The sequence below is a fragment of the Diabrotica virgifera genome, chromosome 6 (assembly GCF_917563875.1).
Source record: "Diabrotica virgifera virgifera chromosome 6, PGI_DIABVI_V3a".
Lineage (NCBI taxonomy): Eukaryota > Metazoa > Arthropoda > Insecta > Coleoptera > Chrysomelidae > Diabrotica > Diabrotica virgifera.
In genome coordinates, this window is record NC_065448.1 from 217,984,148 (window position 1) to 218,003,478 (window position 19,331).

General features: G+C 33.5%; 1 protein-coding gene across 1 annotated transcript in view; it reads left to right on the plus strand.

Annotated features, from left to right (window-relative positions):
- LOC126887255 (spliceosome-associated protein CWC27 homolog) overlaps positions 1-9,903 on the plus strand; it is a 56,668-nt gene extending 46,765 nt beyond the window's left edge. Inside the window, exon 6 of the mRNA XM_050654673.1 lies at positions 9,659-9,903. Within this exon, the coding sequence (XP_050510630.1) occupies positions 9,659-9,815 (157 nt within the window). The 3' untranslated portion in view covers positions 9,816-9,903. The remainder of the gene's footprint in view (positions 1-9,658) is intronic.
- The last annotated feature ends 9,428 nt before the right edge of the window (positions 9,904-19,331 follow it).

Consider the following 19,331-nt stretch of genomic DNA (forward strand, 5'->3'; position numbering starts at 1 on the left):
TTACATTAAACCCTGTCTTCCTCCTCAACAAACAAACAAATTCTTGTTTTGTTTGATTTTCACACATAGGGTGGTATAACTATTTTGCAGGTGTCTACTGCCTGAACTACATTGCTAATTGACTATTTAGATTGGAAATAAGCCACAATTAAATTAAAAAAAAAAATAATTTTATTAACGTTTCGACGCCCAAATTAGCCAAAAATACATTGCTAATGTCAATCACCTAGTCACAAACAGCTCTTGTACAGTGATGTCAGATAAGTTAATTTTATGAAAATAAAAGTTCGCTTATATGGACAACAATGTAATTTTTTTTTGGAAACCGGTAACTTTAGAAAAAAATGTTATAGGACTTTTTTCTTCTACATTGTGTATTATATCCATACCTTAAAGGAACGCACTATTTTCGGGTATATCTTGATTGACTTCCAGGCACCTTTGTATTAGTATGTTAAGTGAAAAAAGAGCTTCACGCGTTCCTAGGTCTTTGCGCCTTTGCAAAACCCAAATTGTGTATCATTAATATCTATGTCGATTTTATGATATATTCGGTTATGGATGACTTTCTGTAGCAACTTTAGCACATGAAACATCAAGCTAATGATGCAGTAATCACCGCATTCTCTTCCGTTTTTCTTTTTGAGGATACAAATAAAGCATATTTATATAAGCGTGTTAGGTCCAGGGCTTTTCCCGCTCTTCATTGTTTTTAATGCGTTTACTATTTCTTCTTTTGTAATATCTGGACTTCGAATTCTTTTGTAATTTCTTCTGAAGTAAGTTCTATGTACCCAGGTGCCCTCTTTCATCATCGAACAGTTCATCAATGTCAATTCAAACTGGTCAATCGTACAGGTTTGAAGATGCAAACTAGTTTGAAAGAGTTTGAAAAATAATTTATTTCGTAGATATACTTTTTTGTTGAGATAGACATGTCAGTTGCCAATTAAGATAAAAATTTTTATAATACATTGAGTGCCATATAAATCATCCTTTAGTTCCAATAATTTTAGTATTTGTTTCCCTCTACTCATTTTTAAAAATCATGTACAATAGAACACTGACACTTTCACAGTAAACTTTTTAAGCACGCACAACAAAATTAAATAAAAAAATACTAAATGAACAGTTTTTGGTTTAAATGGGATCTAGCTATTTTTATAATTTTCTGCTTTTATAACCGATAACGATAAACACCGGCATCATCTTCAACGACAGAACGAAAGTCATAAAAAAAGGTTTTGGAAAGTTAAAAAGGAAGAAAACAAAGAACCTCAAAAATCTGTTTTCGTACCAACCCCTTTTTAAGCATGTTAATTCTTTGAAATTTTATGGTCAAATTTGGATTATCTACATTTTTTCAATACAAACGCCCCAGAATCTCATAACATGTGGTGTGTGTACTAAAAGTATAAGTCAAGCTGCGTAAGTGAAAGCGGAAGGTACTAACAGTATAAGTTGACTTGTACTCTTAATTCAAAGCAGACTTTTGAAATTAAAAGTTGTACTGTTGGAATAAAATCCATATTTATACATGAAAAACAGGCTATTGACTTATACTCTTAGTACATAAATGATTAATAAACATTCAAAATTCAAAATATAGAAGAATCCCGAAAGGTCCATTTTATGACTTATACTATATTCTTAAGTTGGATTTATAGTTTGACGTAGCGTAGACGTAGACGCAACGGAGACGGAAGAAACGGAGTGGAGACGGAAGAAAATAATATGTCAATTTATAATTCGACATAGCGGAATTTTTGCGCATGAGTAAAAACTGACTTAATTCAATTAAATTATATACGAATACAAATTATACGAACCGTAAATAAACTTTGTGTTTATTTATTTATACTATTATTTATTATAATATCCGTTTTGTGTGTTACATGGATTAGGAAATACACGAAGGTATGCTCCTTGGTGCCGTGGAATTTCCAACTATTTTGTTTCATTTCCTAGTCGTTAAAATGTTTATTGGATTTACCTATCGTATATGTGTGGATAACCCCAAATTAGTCTAATAAACAACTCATATTTATCTGAAATATTGAAACTACACTATGATATATTTTTATTAAATTAATTACTTATTGTAACAAATAATTAACAAAATTCGAATATGCTGACAAACAACGTTTTACAAAAGGTATGAGGGGTAGGGGGCGGGTCCACTTTGAGTGACAGAACAAAATTCTTCGTTATGATTGGCCAGACGTAAGAAACGCACTGTGAAAGATGAAACTTGGCCAACTCTTCCGTTCCGTTACGTTTCTCTTACGTTCCGTCATGCGCTTGCGTTCATTTATAAACACGAGTGCACAAAATTCGGTGTTGATCTTTTCCAGTGCGTCTCCGTTGCGTCTACGTCTACGCTACGTCAAACTATAAATCCAACTTTAGTATATAGCACGTTAGATATAATATAGAGATTTTATATAGATTATTTGTATTTTTCAATTTAATTACATATAAACACAACATTTTCAAACTAAGTTATCAATCGAAGTAGCGCAGAAAACGACAATAAATATCGCCTCCGTACCACCAGATTGACAACAGGTGCAATACTTTCTTCTTCTTTAAGGAATCTTTCTTGTTGGAGCTTTACCACGCTGAGTAGATGAGTTGTGAATTATTTAAAATTCTCTCATCTTAATTTCCTCGGCACCCTGTATGATTTATAAATTTTGAAAATCTCAGGAGGTGTAACCAAAGAAAGTATTCCACCTGTTGTCAATCTGGTGGTACGGAGGCGATATTTATTGTCGTTTTCTGCGCTACTTCGATTGATAACTTAGTTTGTTTTTCGGTAGATGGCTTCTAGTTCATCCGTGACATTTCTTTCTTTGCAATTCGGGAAGGCCTAAGCTATGGTAAATGGTTAAGGCGGAGAGAAGAGGATATGGGTTTACTGATGAGGGGAACAAGATCTCCGAAACCGGTATAGACTCTTCCTGCACTCTCCGCTTTAACCAGAGTATTATGCAGCTGCTGCATTTTCGTTTTGCAAAGAAATTGAGAATGTTTATACATTTTTACAACATTTTCACTTTAAAAAAAATTCCATAATTTTTTTACCGAAACTTCAAAATTAATGTGTACATTAATGGGGACAAAAATGCTATTCGGGCCCAACGCTTAGTTTAGCATAAACAGACCAAAGACGGTTAGTCGACGCTTAGTCTACAATTGCGAAACTGTTATGAATGGCAGTTATGCATATATGGCAGTTATTATTGGCAGTTAAGAATGGCAGTTATGAATATAGTCTTGTTATGCAAAACTATAAACCCTTAATAGACAGAATGTCGCTTGGTTTATTTTTGTTTTTCTTAGTAACCGTTAACGTGACAATAACAGGGATTTTTCCAAGATAGTTTTAGCTATGTGTCACCAGAATCCGCTGTTATCTCGATTTTAAAGAAATGGCGCTTGGTCGAGTTATGCATAACGCCGTCCTTTTAAAGAATTAGTTCACTGTTTGTGATTTTATAACGCTGTTCTTTATTTTTACATAGTAGAAGTATGTATGCACTTTGCAATTTTCATTGTTTTGAAATCACCTGCCGCTACATCAAATAAATCAGTATATTTATTTTTCTTAATTAATACTACTTCGACTACAGATTGTTTCTCTTAATTTTTGCAGTGGGAATACCTTCAATATCAGACTCAATTTGTTCTGGTACTTATTGTGAAGCGAAAAATATCCAAATTCAGATATTATCTCCCAAAGCCACACACTTCAAAACGAACGTAATAAACAAGCCAAACATGGACGTCCAAATATGAACTACAAACTAATTTGTGGAGTAGCAGAGTACAGATTCAGACCTATCCAAATAAGTCACAACAAAATCCGTACGCTCTCAATTAGAATTGGAAATAAACATGTTGCCAATGTGATATTCAAACTTCAAATTGTTTGAATAAGTTTGATTTCAAGTCAAACCTAAAGATATCGAAATCAAGTCAAGTCAAACTTTTTACAAAAAAATTTTGTTTTTCAAGTCAAGTCAAGTTTGTTGAATAAAATCAAAATAGTTTGACTTGATGCATTTCTAATCCCGTGTCTATCCAGAAGTGTACCAGTGAGATTTGGTTTTCTTAGTCCTGCCATTTCTTTGACTTTCGTGTGTATATTAAATAGATCCTATCTTTTTTTAAGGTCCTCTATCTTTTTGCATTTCTCTTCAAAGTGTTTTTCTTTTGCCTGCTTTATCATATTCCTTGTCTTGTGGTTAATCTCCCTGCATTTTTTATTATCTCTGTTTTTATATTATTGTTTCCATTGTGAATTTATAAAGATGAGTAATATAACTTTTTTAGGGGAGTATGTGCCAATACTTATTACTATTACTACAAACATATTAATTTTTCAGTCTAATTTCCTTGCACACATATTTTTAAAAAACTCGTAACATGAAGTAAAACCACTTCTATGTAAAAGGTATATTTAATAAAATTTTAAAAATCCTAATGGATTAAATAAAATAGGTTTATGAACGTTTTCGGACCTATCAGTCCATCATCAGTGAATCTAAAATAGAATAAGTATTCCCACTATTAAAATTGAATATATGGTTGAAATTATGAACGTTAAAAATTTGGTTATGATTACTTACTCGTATATACTTGCTAACTAGCACCAGAACCAAACAATGGTTGTACTTGTACTTATAATTCAATCTACATTACAGTATAGGGCTTTTCATCGATTGTCATTTGTTTCGAGCTTCTGTCATGTGTCACATAATATTAATATATCTACGCCATACGTCTTTGGTTTGTATTATTTGTATTACCAATAACGTATGACGTAGATATATTAATATTATGTGACACATGACAGAAGCTCGAAACAAATGACTGTGAATGAAAAGCCCTATTGTGAAATTGCATAGGCTAAACGCCGATGTTATAAGAATACCTCCGGGAACATGGTGAGACTCTAAACGAGAACCCTAACAACCATCTTGGGCCAACGAGGTCTGCCAAGTGTCAAAGGTTTGTAAGGGACTACTTGTCGTGAAAGTGACAGTTAATTAAAAGGTAGTCGATTTTCAAAAGTTTCAACATAAGATCATGAACCAAAACAATGATGTGATAGAGATTTTAATATCTGAAATGTCTGCTATTTAAATCTATTGTTTTTAAAAGAGAAAAAGACAAATGTGTTTTACAGAATTTAGAATTTAAAATTATTTGAATTTAACTGTTACTAAAAATCGACTATAAAATTACACTGATCACATTAATTGAAAAGAAGAATGTGAGCTGATTGGTAATAATGATGAAGATAAAACAGGTGGTGATGAGAGAGAAAAAAATTAAATTTTGAATTTGTAAACAGAAATATATGCATAAAATTAGAATCTAGGCAAAATTTTTTATTTGGACTTTGTATTGGTGGTTGTATATATTGTAGGAAATATTTTTATTTAAATGTCAATGAAATTGTTAAAATAATAAATTGGAGTTGGATATAGTCAATCTTATAGTAGTAGATGAGTATGATTAAAAATTAAATTTATTATGAAACATTTTTTTAAAAGTTAAGAATGATTCTTCTGATAAGGGATGGGTTCACAAGAATCATTCTTAACTTTTAAAAAAATGTTTCATAATAAATTCAATTTTTAATCATACTCATCTCCTACTATAAGATTGACTATATCTAACTCCAATTTATTATTTTAACAATTTCATTCACATTTAAATAAAAATATTTCCCTTCAATATATACAACCACCAATACAAAGTCCAAATAAAAATTTTTGCCTAATTAGATTCTAATTTTATGCATATATTTCTGTATACCAATTCAAAACTTAATTTTTTTCTTTCTCATCACCACCTGTTTTATCTTCATCATTATTACCAATCAGCTTACATTCCTCTTTTTAATTAATATGATCAGTGTAATTTTATAGTCGATTTTTCTTCTTCTTCTTCAAGTGCCATCTTCGTTCCGAAGGTTGGCGATCATCAGGGCTATACGTATTTTCGAAACTGCTGACCGAAACAATTCGTTGTTGCGACAGCTATACCATTCCCGTAGATTCTTTAACCAGGAGTTTCGTCTTCTTCCTATGGACCTTTTTCCTGCTATTTTCCCCTGCCTAATTATTCGAAGCAGTTCATATCTTTCGCCTCTTGTAATGTGTCTCAAGTATTGTAGTTTTCGTTTTTTGATCGTAAATATGACTTCCTTTTCTTTATTCATTCTTCTCAAGACCTCGACGTTTGTGACTCTCTCCGTCCATGATATTCTCAAGATTCTGCGATACATCCACAGTTCAAATGCCTCTAATTTTTTGGTATCAATCTTTTTCAACGCCCATGACTCCATTCCGTAGAACAGCACAGAAAGTACGTAACATCTCATCAGGCGAAGTTTCATTTCAAGGCTCAAATCTCTTCCACAGAACACTCTCTTCATTTTAGTGAATATGGATCTGGCTTTTTCTATTCTTATTTTGATTTCTGCTGAGCTATCGTTGTCTTCATTCATAAAAGTGCCTAAATATTTGTATTTGCTAACTCGATCGATAATTTCATTGTGTAAATATAAATTTTGGACATTTCGTGTTGATTTCGATATTACCATAAATTTAGTTTTCTTTATGTTCAAAGATAGTCCATATTCTTCACTGCAGTCTGCTATCTTATTCACCAATGTCTGTAGCTCTTCAAGTATTTCTGCGATCAGAACGGTGTCGTCGGCAAATCTCAGATTGTTTAATCTAACACCATTTATTTTAATACCTATGGATTGCTCAGAGAGTGTTCTATTCATTACGTTTTCGGAATAGAGATTAAACAGGGTTGGTGACAGTATACACCCTTGTCTCACACCTCGCTTTATTTCAATTTCTTCAGTGGTATTATTCTGTACTCTCACTACTGCTTTCTGATTGTAGTACATATTTGCTATTAGTCGGATGTCTCGTTTATCTAAATTCTTTTCTGCCAGGAGTCTGATTAGATGATCATGCCGCACTTTATCAAAGGCCTTGTTATAATCTATGAAACACATGAATACATCTTGATTTATGTCAAGACATCTTTGAGACATAACGTTCAGTGCAAACAACGCCTCTCTTGTTGCGAGTCCATTTCGGAATCCAAACTGGGTATCATTGATGTCCATTTCCAGTTTTCTGTGTACTCTAGTGTGTATAATTTTCAGGAATATTTTCAGTACATGGCGTATCAAACTGATTGTTCGGTAATCACTACATTGTTTGGCATTCATCTTTTTTGGTATAATAACAAAGGTGGATAAAAGCCATTCTTGTGGTATTTTTCCTGATGTATAAATGCTATTGAAAAGTTCAATTAAAATGTGGATCGAGTCTTCCTCTATCAGTTTAAGGATTTCCGTTGGTATTTCATCTAGATCTGGGGCTTTACCGTTTTTCATTCTTTTTAGTGCGTACATTACTTCCTCTTCCGTTATTTCTGGACCTTCGTCTCCTTGTATGTTACTTAGTTCAGATTGTTGTCTATCATCTGCAAAGAGTTCTTCAACATAGTTTTTTCATGTCTTCAACTGTTCTTCTAGTTCTGTTATTATGTTTCCGTTGACATTATACAGGATATTTGGCTGCTTACGTTTTTGTGTACCTGCAAGTTCTTTCACTTTTTTATGTACCTTAAAAATATCATGTTTTGCCTGCAATTGCTCTATTTCTTCACATTTTCTTTTATAAAAATCTTCCTTTGCTATTGTTTCTGTATTTGTTTATTGATTTCTTTCTGTATTTGTTTATACCTTTGTTCGTTTTTTCCTTTCATTATTCTCCGATTGTCCATGAGAAGAAGGATTTTATCAGTCATCCATCTTTGCTTTATTTTTGGTTTTTCTTTAGTCAGAATTTTCTTCGCAGGACTTGTTATCGCCATTTTTATGTTTTGCCATTTTTTATCTATGTTGTTCGTTGGCTGAGATGTTTCTTTTTCATGAAGTATTTTCAAATTATTATTAATACATCTTTGCATTCCTCCTTTACCTCCAGGTTACATAAATGACTGACGTCTATCTGGTTTGCTCTTCTTTTCTGCTCCAATCTTTTTAGTTTAATACTCATTTGCGTTATTAGAGGGTTATGGTCTGAATAGACATCTGGGCCTGGGTAAGCCTTAACGGATTTTAAGGAGTTTCTGTATCGTTCGTTTATCAGTAAAAAATCAATCTGGTTTCGAATTATTCTTTGGCCATTGTCCTGGGGTGATTTCCACGTATAAAGTCTTCTCTTTGGTAAGTTGAAGAATGTATTAGATACAATCATGTTATTCTCCTGACAGAATTGAAGCAGTCTGTCACCTCGTTCATTTCTTTGACCGAGTCCGTATTCTCCTACATGTTTGCCACTTTTTCCTTTACCAATTTTTGAGTTAAAATCACCTAGAATTACGGTGATGTCTCGTGGTTTCGTCGATTTTAATACTTGATTGATTTCTTCGTAGAATTGTTCAATTTCGTCCTCGGATTTATCTGCAGTAGGTGCATAGATCTGTATGATATTTAGTTTACTTGTGTTTGTTTGTAGTTGGAGAAATAAGAGCCGATCTGATACTGGAGTAAAATTAATGACCGACTGCATCATAGACTTAGATACGAAAACTGCTACGCCGTGTCTGTGTTGAGTACTACTGTTTCCGGAGTAATATGCTATGCCATTTGTTGTCGAAAAACTGCCAGAATTTGGCCACCTTGCCTCACTAATACCTAGAATGTCGACATTTAATATTTGCATTTCTTGTATTATATTATGCATTTTGCCTGGATTATACATACTCCTAACATTCCATGTACCAATTTTTAATACTCTCTTAGGTGTTTTTCTATTTTCTTTAAGAGTGGTATTCATTACTTCACAGGGATTTTGCTGGTTGACGATTTTTAGTAACAGTTAAATTCAAATAATTTTAAATTCTAAATTCTGTAAAACACATTTGTCTTTTTCTCTTTTAAAAACAATAGATTTAAATAGCAGACATGTCAGATACTAAAAGCTCTATTACATCATTGTTTTGGTTCATGATCTTATGTTGAAACTTTTGAAAATCGACTACCTTTTCCTTAACTGTCACTTTCACGACAAGTAGTCCCTTACAAACTTTTGACACTTGGCAGACCTCGTTGGCCCAAGATGGTTGTTAGGGTTCTCGTTTAGAGTCTCACTAAGTTCCCGGAGGTATTCTTATAACATCGGCGTTTAGCCTATCCAATTTCACAATACTGTAATGTAGATTTAATTATAAGTACAACCGTTGTTTGGTTCTGGTGCTAGTTAGCAAGTATATACGAGTAAGTAATCATAACCACATTTTTAACCTTCATAATTTCAACCATCTTTTCAATTTTAATAGTGGGATTACTTATTCTATTTTAGATTCACTGATGATGGACTGATAGGTCCGAAAACGTTCATGAACCTATTTTATTTAATCAATTGGAATTTTTAAAATTTTATTAAATATAGCTTTTACATAGAAGTGGTTTTACTTCATGTTACGAGTTTTTTAACGATATGGTATACAGCCAACCCAGGGAACTACCCCTTTTAGTTTACATATTTTTAACTTCTAATGTTGAATAATCTCTGTTTTGAATAGTATTTTAAAATCGTTTTGGTTTTAGGTTGTCGCATAACCTGAAATTTGAAGATGACACACCAATATTAGCGAAGGATGCCAATACTAAAGACGATGATTGGTTCGAGATCTACGATCCAAGACATCCTCTCGCGAAAAGGAGGCGTGGAGAGGGAGACGGTTCCTCAAGGGCAAAAAAATAACTGTCAATTTTAATATGTGATATTTATATTTATTATACGTTATACGTGTGAAATATATATTGATTATCAAAATAAATATAGTTTTTTATAGACTGTTTAATCTCAAACATCAGGATCAATGTGAAAATTACAGAGGCATTGCGGTAAACAGCACAATAAGTAGGATGTATGGGAAACTTATTAAGAACAAAATAGAAAATGACTATAGAGATTACGAAGCAGAGGAGCAAGCTGGCTTTAGAGCTGGGAGGTCCACAGTAGACCACCTGTACTCGATTACGCAAGTTATTGAGAAAAAAACAGCCGTCAATAAAGAAGTTCACCTGGTATATGTAGACTTACAAAAAGCATATGACAGTGTGCCCCTCAGCAAACTATGGACAACCCTACATCAAACCAACATTAAACATGGTCTTATCAAAGCAGTCCAAAGTCTGTATAATGGAACGACTGCAAAAATTAAAACTGGATCAAGGATGTCTGAAGGATTTAAGGTCACGAAAGGATTGAAGCAGGGTTGTTGTATTTCGCCTACCCTTTTTAAAATTTATCTGGAACAAGCACTCAAGCTGTGGAAAAGAAAATGTAGTGGCATGGGAATTCCTCTCAATGACGATACAACACTATACACCTTATGTTTCGCTGATGACCAAATTCTGATTGCTCAGGATCATGACGACCCGAGTTACATGACCCGGAAGCTAATAGAAGAATATAACAAATGGGGTCTCGAAGTCAACATTAAGAAAACTGAAGCAATGTGTATTGGGAGGAACAAAGCAGTCCATTACATTAGACGATGGGTAGAAATTAAACACTGCAATGAATACAAGTACCTGGGCATGAAGATAACTCCAGATGGAACACTCGATGCTGCTATAAAAGACACATACATACAGGGTAGAAAAGCCATATCCATGATGAACGGCATTCTGTGGGACCAGACAATATCTAAAGCGAACAAACAGCTCATATACAATAGCATACTTAAAAGTATAATCACATATGGCAGTGAAGTTTGGCTACTGAAACAAAGAACGGAGAAAATGCGAACCAGTAACAGAAATGGACTTCTGGAGAAGAGCAGCAGGCAAATCAAGAAGAGATCGGATACCAAATGAGAGAATACGAGAAATGATTGGAGTCACACATACAATAATTGATGACATAAAAACAAAACAACTAATATGGTACGGCCATGTACAGAGAATGCCAGATGACAGGATCCCTAAGCAGATTTTGGCATGGACACCAGAAGGGAGAAGAAAAAGAGGAAGGCCGAGAAGAAGCTGGAGGGAGGGAATTGAAAAAGAACTAGAGGAAAGAGAAATCCCTCCAGGTCTATGGTTAAACAGAGAAGAATGGCGGTTAGGAGTCGGAAGGCGTCGGAAAACGCTGTAAACTGATAGTAGTAGTAGTAGTTAATCTCAAACATTCATTATTCATTTCCGAGAATTAAACAGATATTATATTCATCGCCCAGTAGATTAAAATCTAAAACCTATATAATTTGTTGCTGTATAGATCAAATGGGACGTGATATTTAATCTATTTTACTAATTCATACGCATTCTATTTTGGTTTAACTTGCTACTGCATATGACTAAATATATACAATTATGACATTTGTTAAACACATCAGGTGGATCTGTGCCTTCTTCTTCTTCCAGTGCGTCTCCTAATCGGAGGTTGGATATCATCATCACTATCTTTACTCTATCTACCGCTGCAGAAAGATGGCCTATTTTGGACACGTAGTAAGGGGAGACCGGTATAATATTCTTCAACTTATTATGATGGGTAAAATCGAAGGACGCAGAGGAATTGGTAGAAAGCAGGCCTCTTGGTTGAAGAATATCCGGGAGTGGACAGGAATAAAGAAAGCAGAACACCTATTTAGAATAGCTCGAGACAGAGACAGTTTCGCCATGTTAATCGCCAACGTCAAGGGGACTTGATAGGGCACGTTAAGAAGAAGAACCGCTGCTCTAAAGAATTCTATAGAACTGCATTTATACCAGTCCCTTAAATTCTTCAACAATGACACTCTCCTTCTTCCTATACTCCTTCCGCCTCTTACCTTTCCCTGTATTATCAGTCTTAGCATTTCATATCGCGGTCCCCTCATTACGTGTCCCAGATATTGTAACTTTCTTACTTTTATTGTGTTTATTATTTCGCATTCTTTACCCATTTCTCGCAATACTTCCGTGTTCGTTTTCTTCTATGTCCATGCTATTCTAAGCATTCTTCTGTAACACCACATTTCAAATGACTGTAGCTTATTTATGTGTTTATGCTTTAATGTCCAGCTTTCAAGTCCATATTGTGGTATCGAGAACACATAGTATCTCAAAGCTCTTACTCTCAGTTCTAATCTAAGGTCTTTGTTGCAGAGAACTGTTTTCATCTTTACAAACGCATTTCTTGCTATTTCTATCCTGTTCCTTATTTCTGTTGTTTGATCATTTTTCTCTGAAATCCAGGTTCCTAGGTATTTGTATTTATCAACCCTTTCTATCGGTACATTTCCCAAATGTATGCTTGTTTGTATGTTTGTTTTCTTAGTTATTATCATGTATTTGGTCTTTTTTATATTCATTTTTAGTCCATTTTCTTCACAGAAATTGTTTGTTTTGTTTAGTAGTAGTTGGAGTTGCTCAGCAGAGCTTGCCATAATCACGGTGTCATCTGCATATCTTATGTTGTTAATAGATCTTCCGTTAATTATTATTCCTTCACTTTGAGATAGCAATGCTTCTTCAAAAATGTCTTCACTATATGCATTAAAGAGTAATGGAGACATAATACATCCCTGCCTAACTCCTCTCCTGATTTCAATTTCTAGACTTGGTTCGTTATCTATTACAATTTGTGCTCTTTGATTCCAGTAAAGGTTTGTTATTATTCGTAAGTCCCTTTTGTCTATGTTTTTTGTCTTTAGAATTTGGACTATTTTTTCATGTCTTACTTTGTCAAAAGCTTTCTCAAAATCAACGTAGCAAACATGCACATCCACATTTATGTCCATGCATCTTTGAGCTAACATATTAAACGCAAATAACGCCTCTCTGGTTCCTAGTCCGTTTCTGAACCCAAACTGACTATCATCTACTCCTTCTAGTTTTTTATTTATACGACCATGTATTATTTTCAAGAATAATTTGAGAATTTGACTTATTAATGATATTGTTCTGTATTCACTGCAATCTTTAGCGTTTGTATTTTTAGGGATAGCACAAAAGGTTGAGAGTAACCATTGTTTTGGTATGTTCCCTGTTTTGTACACTGTGTTGAACAAGTCTACGATAATGTCTAAGGTTTCATCATTTATGCATTTTAAGCTTTCTACTGGGATTTGGTCTGGACCTACTGCTTTACTATTTTTGCTGTTTTTTAATGCCGATTTAATTTCTTCTTTTAATATCTTTAAAACCGTATCATCTTCTACTTCGACTTCCATCTGCTCTGTTCTATTGTCTTTGAACAATTCATTTATGTATTCTGTCCATCTATTTAATTTTTCGTTAGTACTCAACACAAGTTTCCCATCTGTATCTTTTACTATTTTTTTTTAGGTGTGTTAAAATTATCATGTCTTTTCTGGTGTTCTTCTATTTCTGCGCATTGTTCTTTTAACCATTGTTACATTCTCTACAAAAATAGTCCTTACAATTTTTTTCCTAAGAGTTACCATTCCTGAGATATCGCGATTTTAAAAGTTACTTTATATATTATATGCACATATAAGCCACGTATATACATAATGTGGCTCTTAAGGCAAGTATAAATGCCTATTTGTGTCTCTGTGAAAAACATTTGGCTATAACATTGTTTAAAAAAGAACAGATTGTCTATTGTAAACAATGGCTACAGTATTGTCCGTAGGTCTTGTTCATATTATCTGTTTCTTTTAGTGCTAAAGGTTTAGTTCAAGTGAATATGTGTACTTATTACAAGCGTCCACCATTTAGCAGACATTACGGGCTTACAGTGACAGTGGTATTTGACGGCTACAGTAACTCGACAAAGAATATTAAAGCTGCAGAACAACGTCGTCGAACTACAAAAACATCATCGGGTTCCGAGATTATCTTTGATGAAAATATAACAGTTCCAGCGAATCAACAACAATTTTTCGCTAACATTAATAATAAATTTCGTTTCATTTCCATGTTAACTGACAAATTAACAGCTGCGAATATTGAAGTGAAACAAGCTAAAAATGACGCAGATGTCTTTTTGATAGCAGATAATTGAGACAGCAATTGCAAAATTTAAGGCAACAAACACAACAATTGTAATTGGTGAAGATGTTGATTTGTTAGTACTGCTTACTGCAAGGACTCCAGTAGATAACGTTATTTATTTTCTGAAACCTGGAAGGGCTCAACAGCGAACAGAGATATATTATTCGAAAAGTTTGTCGGCTTATCCCAAATGCCAAAAGTACATTTTATTTTTACATGCGATAACCGGCTGCGACACTACGTCAGCAATGTACAGAAGGGGCAAAACGTCAGTACTTAAATTATTCGAAAAAAAAAGATTTGACTGACTGCTGTAAAGTTTTTACAGAACTTGATTCTACACCGCAAACAATAATTACGAAAGGAATTCGGTTTCTTCTTGCGGTTTATGGAGCTCCAAAAAAAATTATTTGTCTTGATAAATACCGATACTTAACTTTTGTAACAAATACGCGAAACAAGAAACAAGTACAACTATCATGTCTTCCTCCAACATCAGCATCTGCTTTTCAACATTTGTATCGAGTATATTATCAAGTTCAAACATGGCTAGGCAATGAACTGAATCCAGAAGACTGGGGTTGGAAATTAATAGATAATACTCTGGAACCGATTAAAACCTTACTCCCACCTGCTCCAGAAAAACTCCTTAACACTATTTTTTGCAATTGCAAAAAAGGTTGTAGTGCCAAATGTGGATGTAAAAAAGTCGGGTTGCTGTGTTCTCTAGTGTGTACCAACTGCCAAGGTCAGTCTTGCTCAAATGTCCAGTTTAGTATAACAGAGGAAGACTCCTGTGATTTTAATGAAGAGACCAATGACTCAGTCACATTTGAACAATTTTTGAACATCCAGCAAGAGTAAGAAGAAGAAGATGAAATCGAAGAAGACTTGACTGTTGAAGTAGACTTTCAAGAATATGAATCTAATTAAAATATCTAAAGAAATCAAAACAATAGTTAACCTAATAATCAATAGCAATATCAATAATCAATAATAAGGTAATATCTAGAACTTGACCGGTATTGTTTCCTTAAATTATCCTAAAATTGTCAAAACAGTTAGTGGAGTAGGCCTACAGGGGAAACCACGGTAAAAAAAACGCGTCGAGTACACTAGCTCACAGGTGGTGTGGAAACGTGTGCATATCATGTATAATGTGACTCTTTGAATCGCGATATCTCAGGAATGGCAACTCTTAGGAAAAAAATAGTAAGGACTATTTTTGTAGAGAATTTTAAGATCTACAACTTTGGTTTAAGGTTTTTTTTTTATAAAACTTACCGTTTTCGAAAAAAATCCAAAAAATCTCAAATTTTGACCTTTGACCCCGAATAACTTTTGACGCACACATGGGATCGATGGGGACTTTTTAAACTTTATTTGTTATGGTATACCCTAGCTCTCCACCAAAATTTGGCTCTCCGGCAATTTTTGTTATTTGAGATGTCTATATAGACCGGGTTAATATTATAACTAGGCCATTGAAATGTTACATTTAGGGTTGCATTTATTAGAGGAGTCAATTTTATTTTTTTAATGTGCAGGGGGGTTCAGTAGAAGCTTAATTTTAAGTTTTTGGGGTCGGCACCCTTGTCCCCCGGCCGCCATATTGGAAAAAGGGGTGCAAAGGGCTTTCGCGCTGTATCTCCTAAACTAGCAATCCTACAGAAAATTTAATTACACATAAAATGTAGCAAATTAAATTTTCTACAATTTTATATCTTTATTTTATATCAATTATACAATTACTTTTTATCATCAAGCGACCAACAAAAAAGTTATAAACAAAAATATGAGAAAACTTTATAAGAAGTTTCCTTTTGGAGGTTATAACTTTTTTTCCGTTCTTTTCACAATAAAATACATACCATCCAGTGGCGGCTCGTGATTTTTACAATAGGGGAGGCTACACCTAACTAAAATATCTAGACAAATTTGCACTAGCAAAAAAAATCCGCCAAAAAAAAGGCCCCATTTTTTTGACCATTTTTTATTTACATTTTATAATATCATCATAATTCACAATTTCATAATATCATATCATTTTAAAAATAGTTAGTGTAAAAGTGTATTACCAAAGTTTGTGTCGTTTATTTGTTAACAATTATATCTCTGTAAGTAGATATGCATATCAAAATAAATACAGATTTGAAGTTTTGCAGTCCATACAGGTTGAAGGTTCACATTTTTTAAGATACTCAACTGAATTTTTTTAATTCTAAAAGCGGCCTACTGCGAATCAAAAAACACAGTAAATTACCGATATTTTGCTTTGCATTACAGATATCGGAAAAAGTTATTTGAACAAGTTGTTCCAAATATTATTCTAATCCCACATACAAAATTTGATCACAAAATTCGCAGTTTTAGTTTTTTCATTATTTGTAGTCAGGATCCTAAAATCGCAGAGGAGGCTGCTGGCCGATTAGCCGCCCTTGCCCAATCTCCGGGCAGCGTGTGCGTTAAGCGATAATGCAGCTCTAAGGAGACCGGGTCTCCTTAAACCATCCTTAAACGCTGCTGGGCTGCGCGGAGCATTAGCAAGTGAGATTTTCCGGCCAGTAGCCTCCTCTGCGATTTTAGGATCCTGACTACAAATAATGAAAAAACTAAAAGTGCGAATTTTGTGATGAAATTTGGTATGTGGGATTAGAATAATATTTGGAACAACTTATTCAAATAACTTTTTCCGATATCTCTAGCGCGAAGCGAAATAGCAAAGTAAACAAAACAGTGTAGCATGTGTAAAAAATTTATGGGGAGGCTAAGCCTCCCTTGCCTCCTCTGACCAGCCGCCACTGATACCATCATAGCGATTTTGTAGAAGATTTTTTCAATGAACAATTTTCACTACAAAGTTGTTTAATTTTATTTATTATCTAGGTTTTACAGCGTTCCAATCTTGACCAGTGGCGTAACTAATCTGACTGCGCCCCAAATCAAGTATTCTAGCCCCTATTCGTAGACTAATTTTCCAGAATATCAGTTTTTTGCGCCCCCTATGGTCTGCGCCCCAATGCGTTGCATTGGTGGCATTGGCGTTAGTTACGCCACTGATCTTGACCAGATTCTCGAATTCTCATAGGAATACAATAAAAAAAAAATACTTTTCTATCTAATATATTAGTGGAGCGGCAGCAATCGTTATGCTGACCACGAAAATCAAATTTAAGGTGAATGACCAATTTTGGTTTATTTTTATGTTTTCGAGGTCGCTGAATCCGAATATGAAGTTTATTTTTATCTAGATTTGGTGGAACATGTTCAAAAATCAAATTTTATACAAAAATGTCGAAAATCAATTTTGATGATTTTTCAAATTTACCTCGCTGTATCTTTGGTCGCTGTAAATATTTTCTTTTGAAAATTTTACTGTGTCATCTTTGAAGTATGTAGATAGATAACAATGAAATTTGGCCATAATGTTTAAACACATTAAAAAAGGAGTTGTTAGTTTTTAAACATTTTGTCATCATATTTCGTTAGTTTCATGTTTACTTAAAAAAGTTGAGTGACAAACTTTTTAGTTTATAATTTTAACCAACACAACAATAAAACATAATTCATGAAGAAGTTTTTTGGAAAATTTTAAGTCAAAATATTTCATAGGCAAGCGGCACATCCCAAAAAACGCTTATATCTCGAGATCCTGACCACGGTGTGGTGAATGGCTAATTTTGATCATACTTTATGATTTTGATATCAAAAATTCGTTTTTTGCTCTTCTTAAGAATTTTGCATTTTGCGGTTGCGTCATTCTTCTTCTGAACTGGCGAATTTGTCCTCAAACAACTTCTTGGGCCTTTTCTATATATGCTTAGGGTTATAAGTTTTATAGTGGGGAGAAAGGTCAAAAACAGATTAATAATAGCATAGGAATGTTAAAATCATAATACATTGTATGAATAAAAAATATATATATATAAATAGAAAAGTAAGCCTAACTTTTGTTTTTATTGTATCACACTATGAGCATTCGAGAATCTGGTCAAGTTTGGAGCGCTGTAAAACCTATATAAATAAATAGAATTAAACAACTTTATAGTGGAAATTGTTCGCTGAAAAACCCTCTATAAAATTGCTAAAATGTTATTTTATTTTAAAATGAACTGAAAAAAAGTTATATTCTCCAAAAGGAAACTTGTTAAAAAATTTTTACATATGTTTGTTTATATCTATTTTGTTGGTCACTTGACGATAAAAAGTAATAGAAACAAAATTGTAGAAAATTTAATTTGCTACATTTGATGTTGAATTAGATTTTCCGTAAGGTTGGTAGTTTACGAGATATAGCGCGAAACCCCTTTGCACCCCATTTCCAAGATGGCGGCCGGGGGACAAGGGTGGCGACCCCAAAAACTTGAACTTAAGCTTCGACTGATCCCCACTACACATTAAAGAAATAAAATTGACTCCTCTAACAAATGCAAGGTATGGCTTAAAAAATGTAACATTTTAATGGACTAAACGTGCAATGGATTCACATATCTCGCCAATATTTTCGTGCGTCTAGTTGGCTATTTACTGAATTAGGTAGATACTATTAACAAATATTTCTGTTGATAAAAAATATAAATGGAATTATTTCATAGTACCTAGTCATAAAATATTTATTTGCAAGATTTTAAATTGTTACCAATGGTAACAGTGGTTACATGGACGCTTCGCGCCAGTGCTAATTTACTTAATACTAAAGAAAAAAGTGTCTATCTATACCTACTATTAATTGCTATTGCAAACAGGTCATTAGAGTCAAAGAAAAGAAAAAAAAACCTCTTAAGAACTCATCAAACGGTATCGATCAGAGACCTATCAAGGTTGTGTTTAATAAGACATTACTATAAATAGGGAAAACGAGGGTAAATAAAACAATCGGATTAAAACAAACAGATAAGATTGATAACAGACACCCATTTGTACTATGTATAAATTTGATTGGACAATCATATTATACTCTTTTGTCATTAGTAGCCAATAAGTTATAATTTGGTATGGAGGAAATATTTGCAGCGTTTGCAAGTTGTCTAAAAGAGTTCCTGAATGCTGAATATATTTGGAACACTTAAAAAATATACACTCATCACTGTATAATATACACAAATATAGTGAATAGTGAGACGAATTAAAAAATTAGTATTCTGATACATTACGATTTTTATTTAATGCATTTTTAACGTCTACTCTAACCAAGTAGGTAAATGTGCATACTTAATGCATTTTTCATTTTTAATATAAGATGACAGCGCTGATTAAAAATTTATTT